The sequence below is a fragment of the Papio anubis genome, chromosome 9 (assembly GCF_008728515.1).
Source record: "Papio anubis isolate 15944 chromosome 9, Panubis1.0, whole genome shotgun sequence".
NCBI lineage: Eukaryota > Metazoa > Chordata > Mammalia > Primates > Cercopithecidae > Papio > Papio anubis.
This window is the reverse complement of record NC_044984.1, coordinates 25,080,166-25,095,873: the sequence shown is the minus strand read 5'-3', so window position 1 is coordinate 25,095,873 and position 15,708 is coordinate 25,080,166. Positions and strand designations below refer to the sequence as shown.

Sequence of the window (15,708 nt, the reverse complement as noted above, 5' to 3'; positions counted from 1 at the left end):
CAATGTCCCAAGTCCTAAGCTTCCCCATATTAAAATGAAGCAGCGATCTCTTCTTTTGCAATTTTGTAACCATCCTTTTGTCACTTTGTTGCAATCTAGGGAAAAATTAATTAAAAAGTAAGTCTACTCTTGCCGGCAAAGGTATCTGAGGAAGGAACATTATCTATTTTGTAAGAATACCTGAGTGAAAGAATGAAGACTAATCCACTGAGGTTAGTGACAGCTTTAATCGCATAATTTTCAGATTCTGCTTCCTCTGCTTATGATAATTCACTAGGGCTGGCGCACCACTTTCAGGCCCTCCCGGGGTAACCAGTGCTCTCACAAACACGTGTCTAGGAAAACGTAGAGAGACCACTTGGGGGTGGATTTCACAAGATTACTCTCATCTTCTCTGGTCACAGTGCCACTGTCCCCTGTGGTCCTTGAGAGTCCTCCTCCTGCTCTCTACAATCACACCTGGCCAAGCGAGGATAACACATGAGAATTTCTGGGGGGAAAGGGCTCGGTAGGAAGTCAGACAAAGGAAACAAGGCACCCTGCCTAGAAAGAGGTGCCGTTCAAAGTCTCCAGATTTGGTGTCTCTAAAGCGCCCACTGACCTCTCCTTGTTCAGTTGCCTTATTGGGTGTCGTCTAAGTGTCCTTCACAATTCCTGGCAGCAAGGTGGGTCTCGGTCCCATTTGGGGCCCTGCCTTCCTCTCCAGCAGGCTTTCCTGTGGGAGAGGAAGGACCAGCCCACATCCCACAAAAGTGACTCCAGGCTTCCTCATCCCTCAGTCAGAGAGTCTTGTTAAACAGAAGACTTCATGTCTCAGATAAAATCAGTGTTTTAGTATTACTGTTGTAGTATGTTTTAATAATATGTTATACTATATTCATGTAGACATGAATATATCTCCCCCATCCCTTTGATTAAAGGACCTGTCCAATGATACCCTCAAACAACAACAAAAAAACTTCCTTTAAGTACCCATGCTGTGGAAGGGATCAATAAACATATATAAATAAATGTTTGCTGGATATAATGAGTTGTTGTCTCTGAGCTGGCATCCCCATATATTGGTTTTATTTTCACTTACAATCTGAATTTTAAAAAATATAATATCTAATATTAGTCTTATACTTTACAAAGGCTAACTTATAAAATATATGAGTGTGCTAAGTGAAAAATAAAATAACATATCATGACCTATTAAGACAGATAGGCTCCATCAAGGGAAAAAGTCAATTAATGGCTGTTTAACTTCAATAACTAAATCTGCCACAAATTTGAAGGTTCGTGTTAATGTTTTCATATCCAGTTTGCAGAATGAAGCTCAATTTGGCATTTTCTGATTGTGCTCAAAGTAAACCTTGTATGATTCTTAAATCAGAATCAGTGGCCCGCAGGGTCAAGCATACCAAAGGTGCTTGATGGTTGCTTTTAAAATAAATGAGGAATTGTACATTATAACCTAATATATGGTGGACTGATAGTGTACAAAAGATTGGTTTCTAAAAGTTGGGGTACAATATGCTTCTATTACATTAAGTTAGAAGTTATACGAAACACAGGAGAAATATCTCCAGTTCTACTTCTTCCTGGGAGAAGAACTGAGAGAAGACAGTCACATTCAAGGCACATCCAAATATGTAAAACAACAAAGGGATCCAACCAGTACATAATTTTGTGTGCTGTATGTCTATCTTCAAAAGTTGGTGCTATCTTATTTTAAAAGCAGGATTTCTGTTTGAGGCCCATTTCATGTTTCTGGTTTACAAAAAGGAAGTCACGGACAGCAAAGCAGAGCTCCTTTTCTACTTTGATGTGAGGACAGGAGCCTGCAGCAACGAGGAGACCAGTCCCAGGCTATGTGGAACTGGGCTAAGGTAGGAAGAAACCAAATGTGTATTAAGCACCATCTAGAAGCCAGTTGCTTTGGTAAGTGCTGCTTCATTTAACCTTCCCCATGATGTTGTGAGGTAGTTATATTTTTCTCCACTGTACACATGAGGAAACTACAGATGGAATGCTTTGTCCAAAGTCACACAGCAGTAAGTGGCAGCCAGACTTGCAACTCAAGGCCCTACTACCTTAACACGAATGATAGAAAGTCCGGATCATTGAGAAGTGTCTGTTCATATCCTTTGTCCACTTTTTGATGGGGTTGTTTCTTTCTTGTAAATTATATGTTTAAGTTCCTTGTAGATTCTGGATATTAGCCCTTTGTCAGATGGATAGATTGAAAAATTTTCTCCCATTCTGTAGGTTGCCCGTTCACTGTACTGATAGTTTCTTTTGCTGTGCAGATGCTTTTTAGTCTAATTAGATCCCATTTGTCAATTTATACGGCCAAAAAACATATGAAGAAAAGCTCATCATGCAAATCAAAACAACAATGAGAAACCATCTTACACCAGTTAGAATGGTGATCATTAAAAAGTCAGGAAACAACAGGTGCTGGAAAGGATGTGGAGAAATAGGAACGTGTTTACACTGTTGGTGGGAGTGTAAATTACTTCACCATTGTGGAAGGCAGTGTGTCAACTCCCCAAGGATCTAGAACCAGAAATATCATTTCACCAAGCAATCCCATTACTGGGTATATACCCAAAGGATTATAAATCATTCTACTATAAAGACACGCGCACACGTATGTTTATTGCAGCACTATTCACAATAGCAAAGACTTGGAACCAACCCAAATGCCCATCAATGACAGACTAGATAAAGCAAATGTGGCACATATACACCATGGAATACTATGCAGCCATTAAAAAGGATGAGTTCATGTCCTTTGCAGGGACATGGATGTAGCTGGAAACCATCATTCTCAGCAAACTAACACAGGAACAGAAAACCAAACACTGCATGTTCTCGTTCATAAGTGGGAGGTGAACAATGAGAACACATGGACACAGGGAGGGGAACACACACCAGGGCCTGTTGGGGAGTGGGGGGCTAGGGGAGGGATAGCATTAGGAGAAATACCTAATGTAGATGACGGGTTGATGGGTGCAGCAAACCACCATAGCATCTGTATACCTATATAACAAACCTGAACATTCTGCACATGTACCCCAGAACTTAAAGTATAATTTAAAAAAAAAAAAAAAAAGAAAAGAAAAAGAAAAGAAAGTCCAGAAAAGAGAGTGTGTCCTGGGCTTGTGTGTCCTGGGCTTTACTAAGAACATAAAAAGAACCACTGTATTTTACAGTAGAATCAACTATTTAAATTGCCTCGGAGTTGGTAAGAGGGAGTCCTTGGGTTCTGATCTGAAATGGAAAAGGCTGTCTGTTTTCTTTTTAATGAAATAGAGAATATGACTGAGTACATGTGCATCCCATTCTCCAGGACAAACTTTAGTTGCTATTGGTAGATATAAAGTAAGAATCAGCATTCCAGGTACGTTTTACAAGACTTTTTCCAGCCAGACTCTCTTTGCCTTGGGAGCAATTACAACCTTGACTTCTAGGATGGATACAGAGTGGCAAAACAGAGACAGTCACTGGAACAAAGGAGTCACAATATAATATTAGTTTTTGTCTTTTCAAAAACAGATTTTTGAAATAAACACTAATGAGAGATTTTATGTGGACCAGTTCATTTGTAACATAAGTTACTTTAAAGCACATCCAAACAGTGTTTTCAGAAATTATGAAAATTTTATTAATAAAGAAAATCAGCATTACACATATCCCCTTTAAAAACAACCACCTCAAACATGTAGAAATGCTTTATTTCGTATTTGCTATTTGATCAATGTCAGAAAAATGAAACCACAACACCAAAGTACAGACCAGTATTTCTGAAGGGGATAATAATCATTTGAGATAATAAACTACTAGAAAATCAGAAGAAATGATTCAAGGTATTCATTTCAAAGGCTAAACCACTAATTCTTCATCCAAACAAATGTTTCCACTGTGAGTCAATACATTTGCCATCAGTTCTTTTTAATGCTATCCTGAATACACAATGTACACCTAAAAACATGATAGAGTGCTCTGAGAATAGTAAGAACTGATAGCCAACATGATTTACAGAAATTTACGGCTATGTAGCAATGGTTCAGAGACAATCTCTAGAAAATATGAAGGTACTCTTCATGATAGGAAGGATTGGTTTTGCAGGGCAGCTTTGAAGTTCATTTCTGATTATCTTTAAATAACCACTCTACCCTTGTTCCTTGATCTCACCCTTTGCTAAAATTTTATAAATATATTCCAGACACACTGCATGCAAAAAGGGAAGTACAAGAATATTAAGATTCTCATGCCCTGGACATGAATAGAAAACATGTATATAATGTGTTCTCACTGTCAGAACAACCCATTGAAGTGTAAAGCTGGAAACCCCACAGTAGAGAGATATACACTTTTAATCCAAAGGAAAAAAAAAAAAAGTGAGGCCTGTTACTTGACTACAGTTTCCAGGGCTCTGGTGTAGCTATATTTTAGGCATAGCTCCAAGGAGCAGCCTACACAAATTTGGATGGAGCGAGGGAGGCACAGATGGTGGTCACGTGAAGGCACAGACCGATCGAGTGGGCTCGGCTACAAAGTCTGTACATTTAGGCTGCTGTATTCCTCCTATTTCAAGTACTGCCAAGTCCCGGCTCTTCCCCGTCTTTCCAAAGTCTTGATTCATTTAATTCTCCTGAAGGAGGTGGAAGAGGAGGAGGGTTGCGCAAATCTTACTCTTTCATGGTTTAGAGGAGACAGTCACCATCTTGGCGCCTTGTCAGATTTTAAATGTAACATTTTGCTAAGTGTAAAGCTGTGTATCTGTTCCTTTTCTGTTGCCATTATTGTAACTTCAATATTTGCAAAACACAACATCAAAATACTTCAAATCTAGCCCAAAGCAGTTATTCAGGCAACACAATTCTTACACTTATCAATATACAGCGAGCTCATAGCAAAGAAATCTTTTCTTTCTTTCTTTTCTGTTTAGTTCCTTCTATTCACTTATGACTTTTTTTTCTCTTTGGGACGTAAGAATGATTTAATCATACCACAGTAATATCCCCATTTTATATATGTATAGTATACATATACTATTATATGGTTATACTATTATAGCGCTTATTACAATGTCAGCTCTTACAGGTTGCATTATTTAGAAAAAGGAAGCACAGAAGCTAAAATGATTCTACCATTTGAAATACCCTGTGAATCACTGGTAAAGCCTAGAGCACCTTAAGGATATACAGAGTCTTAATTTTTAAATATAAAAACTTGCAGTGTTCACTATAAAATGTTGTTCCTAAAGAAATTCAGGATGTGCTTTCCGTGGTGCCTAATTCACGGTTACTAGCATTAAAGTGCTACTTTCTTACTCTTTAAAGATTCTCAGTTATTTTCTTCTTTGTGTAGGAAACTCTATCAAAAATCAAAACGGATTCAGTTACTGGCTTTTTTTTTTTTTTTTTTTTTTTTAAACAGGGCACAAGGTATTTTACAGGTCCTCATCATTCTTCTTGGTATTCTGTTGGTGTAACTTTTGTGTGTGATCAGTTCTGCTCCAGAGACTTGTCCACTAAGCTCTCCAATGTGTCTTTTTGGCTGGAGCTAATGTGTAGGAAGGCCATTTTTAAAGCAAATCAAAACATTCAAAGGTTTAACATCTGTTAATCGGGTGTTTTATCTAGAGGACATAAAAGATATTTACAATCCTCTAGCTTACTGACTTAACGCTTTCCTTTACACTGGATATTTATATTGTGTAGAAATGGACATCGTTATCACAATCCATGGAATTATTCCACTTTCTTCTAAAACAAACAAGAAAATGTTTTCCTTTTAGGTTAGAATTTCTTGATTAGTAAAGTATATCAATAGGCAATGCAGAGAGGCGAATTGAACTCAATTATTATCTTAATTTCTGCTTTCAACAAAGCATACTGATAAAGAAAGTTCTTGATACTATTTATGTTTCATGAATTTCCATTTTTAGCTCTTTCCTTAAAATATGGATAGTTCAGAATTTAAAAATAACAATAGTCACAGAGGGAAGTCTCCCCACCTTGGGGCATTTGTAATTTAAACCACAGTCACTTAACAACAAAACAACTAAAACTATCCTCCAATTCAAGGCCATATTGCTCAAATAAGAACTTCAGAATATTATTTTGATTTTGTAGGTTGACTAAGCATACGAATTAATAATAGGATTATGTCTCAAATACAGTTTCATGAATGGAACACAGCATTACCCAATCTTCCTCAGACATAGGTTGGTTGCCAAGAGAGATACTTTTCAACATATCACAAATGTGCTATTTGTATAAACACTTCCCATTACGAATGCTCTTGTTTTTGTTTAAATGAGTGTTTTTAACCCGAGCTATTAATCACATTTTTTTTTCCTTGTGGTGCTTGGCTTTCAGAAGAGAGAATCTTCAGGCCTCTGCTCTTGTGAGAGTAATTTCTCTTAACACCGACAGTGTAGCGTAAGTACAGCCAGAGCTCATTAAATAGGCTTCTGAGCATAATTATAATTAACAATTAGCTAGAAATTAGTTTTAATGATTTGTTTTAGATGATAGAATAGAAGCATAATGTAATTATTTTTCAACCTTCTACATCATTAAGAATACAACTACCACCACCTTTCAATTATTGAGAGGCAATCATCTAAAGCATTTAGCAAGTGATCTACTTACAGAGCCAAGCTAAGGGAGCTGAAGAGAAGGGGGCCGCCGCCCCAACCCAGGTGTTTATAATTATCTAGCCTTTTGCAAAGCCTCTTCCGTTTCTATTCTGCTCTTTAAGCTATTTCATGCCTTGAAGACGTCTCTACCAGGGAAAATAAAGAGACTCAGCTCTTCCCCCACCTCCTGCCTGTCTCCAAGACACTGTGGCGCTGATGACTAGAGGTGGGAAGGACCAGAGGAAGATGCCACAAAATTTAGCAACTGGTCCTGAAATTCACCATTCACACCATCAAACTGGACTAACAGGAAAGAAGATTATGTAAGTAATGGATAAAATGAGTAATATGAATTAACGCCAGACTGTAAAGATAGAGCTATGCCATTCTTTCCCTGTTCAGTGTTCTGTTAACTTTTTCCAAAATCAGTTTGGATTTTGCTTTCTCTTGAAGAATGTTAAAAAAAAAATACAATAGAAACCTGAAGAAATGCTATTTTATAAAAATATAAAAATATTCATTTAGAAGAGTGACTATTATTTGTTGTCAATGTTTTTTCCTTTCTTTGTTTAAAAATTTGTTTTTGTTTAACCTTGGCTACTCCATGTGCTATTTTTCTCTCACAGCTTTGAGCAAGAATGTCAGATCTTTTGCTGGGGACCCTCGGAAGCCGTGAGGGAGCGCATCCTGACACCCACATAGAAGACCTGGTACCTATGTTTCCACATCACAAAGCAGGCCAACAAGCACACAAGGCCGCAGACCAAATTAAGAATCATCTGGATGAGTAAGAACAGTTTGAAAGTGCCAGTGACGCTGGTACAGTCCGTCACATCCCGGTAAACAAAGGTCCTGCTGAGCGGCTCCGAGGAGGGCAGTTTGCACTGGCAAGAGTCGAGTGTGGTCTCACAGGTAAACTGTGTGAGCTGCGAATAGTGGTGGGCAGCAAAGGCCACGGCCAGCACACAGACCGTCAGGCCCAGGGCACTCAGCAGAAAGTATAACAGCTGCAAGAAAGCAGAAGAAAGCCTTTCTGGTTAGAAAGAACATTGGATGATGATTTGCAAAGCTAATTCATCAAAACTATTCTTTTTCTTCTCTCCCAGAAATTTGCTGATGGAAAGGCTGTCTCTTCTTAGAAACACAGCACCTAAGACAGGGAAATAGTTCCATGTTTATTTATTAGCAGGTAGTTCTTAAACCCTGATCACATTTTCACTTGCCATCCAGATGTTGGGCCCTTTTCAAGAGTTATGACAACCATATTAGCTGTATTGTGGGATGTTTTCGTCTAGATATTGCCACAGTTTAGATGAATCCCAAACAAGCTAGCCATCCCTGGATGACGTGTTGTGCTTATTTTGAACTCAGGAACTTCTGATATTAAGGCTGAAACAAGACTAGGAAGTAAAGAACAGGCTTCTGTAATACAAACACTGTGTGGGCCAAAATTAGCAATGATGGGTCAACTAATAGAATAGGTTCATTTTTTAAAAGACTATATTCAATGTAGTGATTGCCAAACTGTATCCATAAACATAAGAATCCCCAGCAAGAGGTTGCTGGGAGAAAACAAATTATGGCTCCAGAAGTCAAGTAACTTGATGTCAGCTTCACTGCCTGTGAAACGTACCCCAAGCCCAACAATGACCATGTGATTCCTGAGCATGAAAATCCACTTCTAAATGGTTCTGCAGTCACCAAGGTTTTGAACTCTGTTGGCCTCCAGGTTAACTTTCGGATTGAAAAAGTCTGGTTAAAGTTCTCACTCTGCTGCTAAAGGGCTGTGAGAACTCTGAATAATTTAGAGGTTTAGCTTACACCTGAAACATTCTGAGCAAAACTTGTGGGTGTTCACTGACATGGCCACAATAAAATCTATGGAACAAGAAATATTTTTGTGATTGAACTCACCTGCTAGAAATGTTGCTCTTAATGGTCCACCTGCTGAGATTCTAGGTAAGGCTCAGAGTCCCCAGTTTTTGAGACTAGCATACATAGTTCTTAGTGCAAGAATTATATTACCACAGTCAAAATTTGCTCTCCACAGAGAACAATTCTGGTGAATGGCCTCTTCACAAAGTAATATTAGTTCCAGCCATTTCCAGGTTCAGATGAAAGTAGCTCTGAAAAGATGCCCTTCCCCCACCTTCCCTTATATATAATTCAAAATTAAAACATACATGTGACACTGTAAAATATGTGTACAAAAGTCCTCCAAATGAGTGTTTTCCACACAGTGATGATTTCAAGTGTTTTCAAGTCTTAAATTTGGAATTCTGTATTTACATTTTTACTTTTTCTCTTTCTTGAGTGGTATGTGTGCATGTATGTGTGAGTGTGGGTGCACATACTGGTTGCTGGTGCCCTAAGCTTATGTCTGGTTTGCCTGTAAGGGAATCCATCAGGGATTACATACAGCTTGACTGTATACCTAAGGTCACTGGAAGAGAGTAGAATTAGTTAAAGCCATTTATTTTCTTAATACATCTTAATTAGTATCATGGATTCTTTAGATCTTTTCATCAAAGAGATCTTAAACACACATTCTTTTTCCTTTTCAAATCATTTAAAGGATTGTCAGATGTAACCTAAGTATCTTCATCTGTGAAACAGTTTATAGAAACATCTTATATCTCAGGGACATAACAAGGATTATACTCAATATTAGTGTTCCTTGGAGGAAGAGAACCAGATAAATACACAGTGGCACCATCATAAAACTTTTTTTTTTTTTTTAAGAGATGGAGTCTTGCTATGTTGCCCAGACTGGTCTCAAACTCCAAGCCTCAAGTGATCCTCCCACCTCAGCCTCCCAAAGTATTGAGATTAGAGCTGTGAACCACTTCGTCCGGACCTCAATATTTTCAGTGACTATACTTTATGCAAAAATTGGAGTTTTTAGCCTAAAAATATGGATTGATTTTGTAGGACCAATGGAGCAGAATATTTGAACAATTCTGGGTTGTTCTGAAATATTCAGGCTTGATTACTGACTTCAAACTCTTGGTGCCAAGAGCCAAATTAAACTGTCTTGACCACGCTGTGTGTGTGTGTGTGTGTGTGTGTGTGTGTGTGTGTGTACGTGTGTACCCATTGTAGCTGTTTTCCCAGTACAGCCAGCAGAGAACTGGGAACAGTTTGCTCTGGGAACAATGGTATATCTATGACTTTACTAGCAGGGAAGGCCCAGGTTAAAGTGATCATTTCCCACCTAGTAGTCATCTGCTTAGTAGAATGGCCCCAAATGGAGTTTTCTCTACTTGTTTTATCGCCATCAGTGGATGGAAGTGGGGGGTAGGGTTCTTGTGATAACCTTCCTACCTCTAACATACATACATCCTTAGATAGCAATTTCTTCTTCTTCTTCTTCTTTTTTTTTTTTTTTTTTTTTTTTTTGAGACAGAGTACAGTGGCTTGATTTCAGTTCACTGCAACTTCTGCCTCCTGGGTTCAAGCAATTCTCATGCCTCAGCCTCCTGAGTAACTGGGACTACAGGTGCGTGCCACCGCACCCAACTAATTTTTGTATTTTTTTGGTAGAGACAGTTTCACCATGTTGCCCAGGCTGGTCTCGAACTCCTGACCTCAAGTGATCCTCCTGACTCAGCCTCCCAAAGTGCTGAGATTACAGGCGTGAGCCACTGCATCCAGCTCCTTAGATAGCAATTTTCTGTAACATTTGTTGGGGCAATATCTTGAAGCAATGACAATAATCCCTCATTCTCAATCTGCAAATAATTCAAATAGTTGAAAAATATTTTATTCATGATAGTCACAAAAATCCATTTGCTGAAAATGGGAATTTTGTCTATTTTAAAAGATGACTTTTTGGCTCAGAGATGAAAAGATGTGCCCAAGACCATTTAACATGTGTGCAGCAGTACTGGCTGATGATTAACAGCCTGAACCAGGGAGTCAGGTTGCCTGGGTTGGTATCTTGGTTCTCCCCTCACTAGCCATGGTCCTTGGGCAAATTCATCAATCCCTGTGCACCTGTATTTCTTCATCTGTAAACCTGGCATGATCATAATAGCGCCTACTTCACAGGATAATTACAAGGATCAAAAGAGTTGATGTCTGTAAAGAGTTTAGAACAGCGTCTGGTATACAGGAGCACTATTTAAGTATTTGTGAAATAATAAGCAAATTAGTAGGGATGGAAAGAGCTGCCAGTTCTCAGGACTGAGGATATTAATTCGACTGCCTTTGTCTTATTTTGTCATGTGGGAGTAACAACGCATTCTTGGCTTGTAGGAAGGATGTAAACATTTACACAAACACAGTGGTTGCTCAATTTTAATTGAACCGTTTATGCTAGAACCCAAGGAGAACACAAAGAAAAACCATGCCCCTTAACTTCCCTGAGTATGAATAAATTTACATCGTGCATATCTATCTCACACATAATGACTCGGCTTCTCCCAGTCGGGAAAGCATCAGGCCAAGTAAACTAGAAGCCACGGAATCAAGTTTCTTATCCATTTTAAGACATAAATACATACTCGATCCCCCCTAAAGCCTGCGGGCTGCATCTGCAGCGCTGTGGCATTCTTCCTTCATGGCTTTTAACTCATCTGACAGCAACAAGCTTCTGGGTTAGAATCTGTAATTTAAAATCAAGTGGCTTGTTTTACCTACACGACACGAATAAACTATAAGGAAGAGTGTTTACGATGACCTTGGGAATCCGAGCAAATACATCTTGATAAAAGCCCGGCGCCCGAGGCATCTGTCTTGCGGGTGTCAGCCCATCAGCCTGGCGCTGCGCAGCGGGCGGAGGCGCGGTGGCCCCGGGCGCTTATGTAACAGCAGCGCCCGGGCGCGTCTCCGCTCGCTCGCTGCCTTTAATTGGTACCCGGCCTGCAGCTTTCACGTTCGGTGACCTCGGGAGGAGGGTGTTTCTGCTCCAATTTAATTACCTTCCCCGGTGGCCTGAACGGGAAGGGCCCCTCTGCAGCGCACCGCTTGGGAGGAGGCTGCCGCAGCAGCTCAGGGCCTCCTGGATGTGGACAGGAGGGAACGTGCCCCGGAATGTTTCCGCAGGCACATGCCCCCGACACGTTTCGGAACCTCCAGGGGAGCCCTGAGAAAGTCAGGCCACTGGGAAAGGCAGGAAGCGTGACCTGCGGCCGATGCCCAGCCAAGACCAGAGGCAGAGCCCAGGGAGAAAGAAGGAAAGCGCTGGTGGCATCGAGGGCCTGCGAAAGGACCCCACCCCCAATTCCCGACCCCCCAGAGGACTGTCTCAGCTTGAGAAAAAAAAAAAAGAGCCCGTGACTATTGTCTGTAAGAGAAAGGGAGGGTGCGTGTGTGTGCACACGTGCTGACTACAATGAGACTGTCATCATGGCCTGTTTGCTTGTCCTGGCTATCTGTGCACTCAACAGGAGGAAATAAATCCTCAAACAAAGCTTAGGCCAGCGTCCCGAGATGGGGGCACCAAAACGCGGCTATGCGGATGAGAAACGCCCTATGAAGATGCATGTTATGCCTCCGTCCCCCCAGTAGTGTGAGAAGCATAAGGGAAGTCAGCTGTCCCCTGTTGTGTCATTGGAAAATCTGGAGATGGGCTGAAGCCCACTTTCAAACTGAAGATAATGTAGCATGCAACCTTAGAGAGCTAGCAGCAAGCATCAAGAAAGGTCACGTTCAGGAGAAGAGAAAAGTGCCTCAGTATTTGTCAATGCCTGTCACGGGTGGAAAAAAGAGGCAGCTAATAGATCTTCCTAGTAGGGAATCCTCAACCTGGCTGACATTGGCAGTGATTTTTTTTTTCTATTTTTTTTTTTCTCTTACTCCCTATTTTAACTAAGGTGCAGATGTTGAGATGGTATTGGGGCCTCTCTCAAGCTGATGCTTTTGCCTCCGCTGTTTTCTGGGATCATCTCGGGGGAAAAGGAAGGCATTTCACATAAACTAATAAAAACCTAGTTTGAGGTGTTCTTCAGCCACTGGATGAAGTTCTTGTAATTTAACAGGCCATTTCTTACTAAGCTTTCTGGCTTCATTTTTTAAAAAAAATTTTTTTAAATCACCAAGCCTTGCTGTTTAGTCAAACCTCTACAAAAAAATAGTAAACATAGACTGATGTCTATGCTATCTGGCCTTCTTTCAAGGAAAGTCCTCAGACAGAAAAGTATAATTTCCAAATGAAGGCATATCCACCAAAATTCTAACTTCATCATTTAAAAAAGTAGTATCTATTAATTTTTTACCTAGAAAAGTTACAAGTATTGGAGAACATTTCAAAATTAGAGAAAAACTGAAAAAATGCACATACAATCCCACCACTGATAGATAATTGTATTTTCTATGCTCATTAAGAGCTTTTATTTTTTCTGTAAGATAATGTCATATATTTTGTGTAATCAGCTTTTAAAAATTAGTTATTATAATGTAAACTTTTGTGTTCTATTACTTTTTATAGCATGATTTTAAAAGATATCATCCCATTGCTTTTTTATGTCAACAGCTTCAATTATACTGGAATCTTCCAACACATCTTATTTTTTTCACCTTAGTCACTTCCAAATAATGTCATTCACTTACTTTTATATCTGATGTTTTCTCATTGTAGTGAACAACAAAATCCAGTTTTTATATGTTTTCTTGTAGAAGAAAAAACAAGTCAGTGGACAAAATTTAAAAAAATAAAGATTAAAGAAAGCTTTGTATTCTTTGCTACAGTGGTTGAGAGAAAATGTAGGAATTTGCTTTCTACTAGCTCTGATTGCTAAGTTCTGTGTCTATGTCCTCATACTCTGAAAGCGAATGTCTTTGCTTCCCTTTGGGGTAGATTCTGTTGTGCAGTGAAAGTGCTGTGTACTTGAATTGGCTCCAGCCAAATGCACTGTCCCTAACAGAAAAAAGATACACACAAATGAAAGACACACATGCTTGCCAAACCACGCATATCCCATCGCCCGTCCCCCACTTTGCCCTGAGAGTCTTGGCACAGAGCATTTGGATGCACCCAATGTACTTTTTCTGTCTCAGTGATCCCACCTACAAGAGGAAATACACTTAGACTGCTTCATTATTAAAATATCCCAAATAACCCCCGAGATATGGAAGTGGGCACTGAAAGAGACACCTTTTTTCTGGCCAAGTGTTTTGTTGAACTGATGAATTTTCAATATTCCTTTTAAGGGCACTGAAGGACAGACTTCATATCCTCCAGGCCAACCCAGTTCATGGAAATTAAGACTTAAAAAACAAAATCAGCATTACCTTTGAGGTCTGGATCAATGCCCTCTTAAAACATTTTTTGGCGTGCCTAAAAATGCAATTTCTAGACTTATCAGATATGCAACCCCTTCAGAAGGCACTCCCTTATTTTGTACTTGGGTTTCTTTCTATGTGATGATAAAAGAGAAAGAACAATCACAACTTACTTTCATAGAAAATTGAATACATGTCCGTTCGTCAACCTGATATGAGACACAAAGCATAAACAAGCCAAGATAGGCCACTAAGCAGACCTGCAATGGAGAACACAGAAGAAAGGATGTTATCAGGGCACGTTGTGCGTTCAAATGACATCAGTTTCAGCGTCTTGCCCCAGTCACATCCATATTATAAAGCTGTTCATTTCATTTACTTATCTTTATGTACTGTGTTTTTCTTTCAACTGTTGGAAAACCACTTTCAAATTAGTAAAATCAATTGATTTCCACTTAGCCAGCATTTACTAAGTTCTTTTGATATGCCAGGTACTATATAAAATCCTTCAGAGTATGTGATGAGGAATAAAGTTTACTCAGTGTTCATCAGTTTACAATCCAGTGAAAGCCAAAATAAAGGCACACCATATTCTAAGGCAGGACATTTCACGTTAAATATTATTCAAAGAAGTACAAAAAGAGGAAGAAATTACATTGAGTTGGGCGATATAAAAGGCTTCCATTAAGACATGGATTTGAAATGGTCCTTGAAAGAAATGAAACATGATTACTAACATTAGCTGAATATTTACTACATGCTGGGGCTCTTCTAAGGGCTTTGTATTGTATTCCTCCTGTAATTGCTTTATATTGTATGCCCTCCTGTAATTGCTACAAAATCCTATAAGGTAGGTGATACTATGATCCTCATATTGTAAGTGAGAAAGAAAAGGCACAAAGCCTTTTCTCTGGAACCAGGATTCAAATCAGATAGCTTGGGATAAAGCAGCACCATAAGCAATAGCACAGAGGAAGAGCCGCACAGAGAATGTGTTGAAAGAACAGCAAATGCACACCCATAGTTTAAAATAACGACATATAGGTTGGGTGCGGTGCCTCACGCCTGTCATCCCAGCACTTTGGGAGGCTGAGGCGGGTGGATCACCTGAGGTCAGGAGTTTGAGACCAGCCTGGCCAACGTGGTGAAACCCTGTCTCTACTGAAAATACAAAAATTAGCCGGGCGTGGTGGTGCACACCTGTAATCCCAGGTACTCGGGAGACTGAGGCAGAAGAATCGCTTGAACCTGGGAAGCAGAGATTGCAGTGAGCTGAGACTGTACCATTGCACACCAGTCTGGGCAACAAGAGTGAAACTCCATCTCAAAAAAAACAAACAAAAAAAATAATATAGAGCACAAAGGGTAGGATGAAAATCTGGGGACACAGGATTGATTTAGTATGTAGTGGCACTCCCTTGAAAATTTCTGAGAAGAGAATGACATGATTTGAGAGACACATTTCAGGAAAATCAGCAGTGATGTTGGGTGGATCGGCAGTGAGAACATCAGGGTATTATTTTACTAACCTGAGCAAGATCAACATATCAGGTGAACCAGAGCTCAGATAGTAGCATGCAAATTCAGAAAAAGAGATGGAGATGACAGGCACAGTAAAAGCTGAATCTATACATCTTGGCTATTGCATAACTGATGGGAGGACCTGGAGAGGGAGAAACCGGAAGTGACCTCCACGCTTTGGAGCATCAGTGACAAAAAGACGGTGGACGTGCCTACTGAAAGAAGGCTGGCCAGAGAAACAGCAGCTTTGAGGGAAAATATACTCAATCTGTTCGTTAAACTGCATTTTCTTTTTCATGAACTAGACTTTTTAGAACTAGGATTTA

The 15,708-nt window shown here is 39.7% G+C and overlaps 1 protein-coding gene across 3 annotated transcripts in view; it reads right to left on the bottom strand.

Annotated features, from left to right (window-relative positions):
* Window positions 1-3,628: 3,628 nt before the first annotated feature.
* SSPN (sarcospan) overlaps window positions 3,629-15,708 on the bottom strand; it is a 112,818-nt gene continuing 100,738 nt past the window's right edge. For all 3 annotated transcript variants that reach the window (XM_003906132.4, XM_003906130.5, XM_003906131.5), the window contains exons 2-3: window positions 14,035-14,121; window positions 3,629-7,644 (exon numbers count right to left, since the gene is read on the bottom strand). In XM_003906132.4, coding sequence (XP_003906181.1) covers window positions 7,279-7,644; window positions 14,035-14,091 — 423 coding nt within the window. In that variant the 5' untranslated portion in view covers window positions 14,092-14,121 and the 3' untranslated portion in view covers window positions 3,629-7,278. The remainder of the gene's footprint in view (window positions 7,645-14,034; window positions 14,122-15,708) is intronic.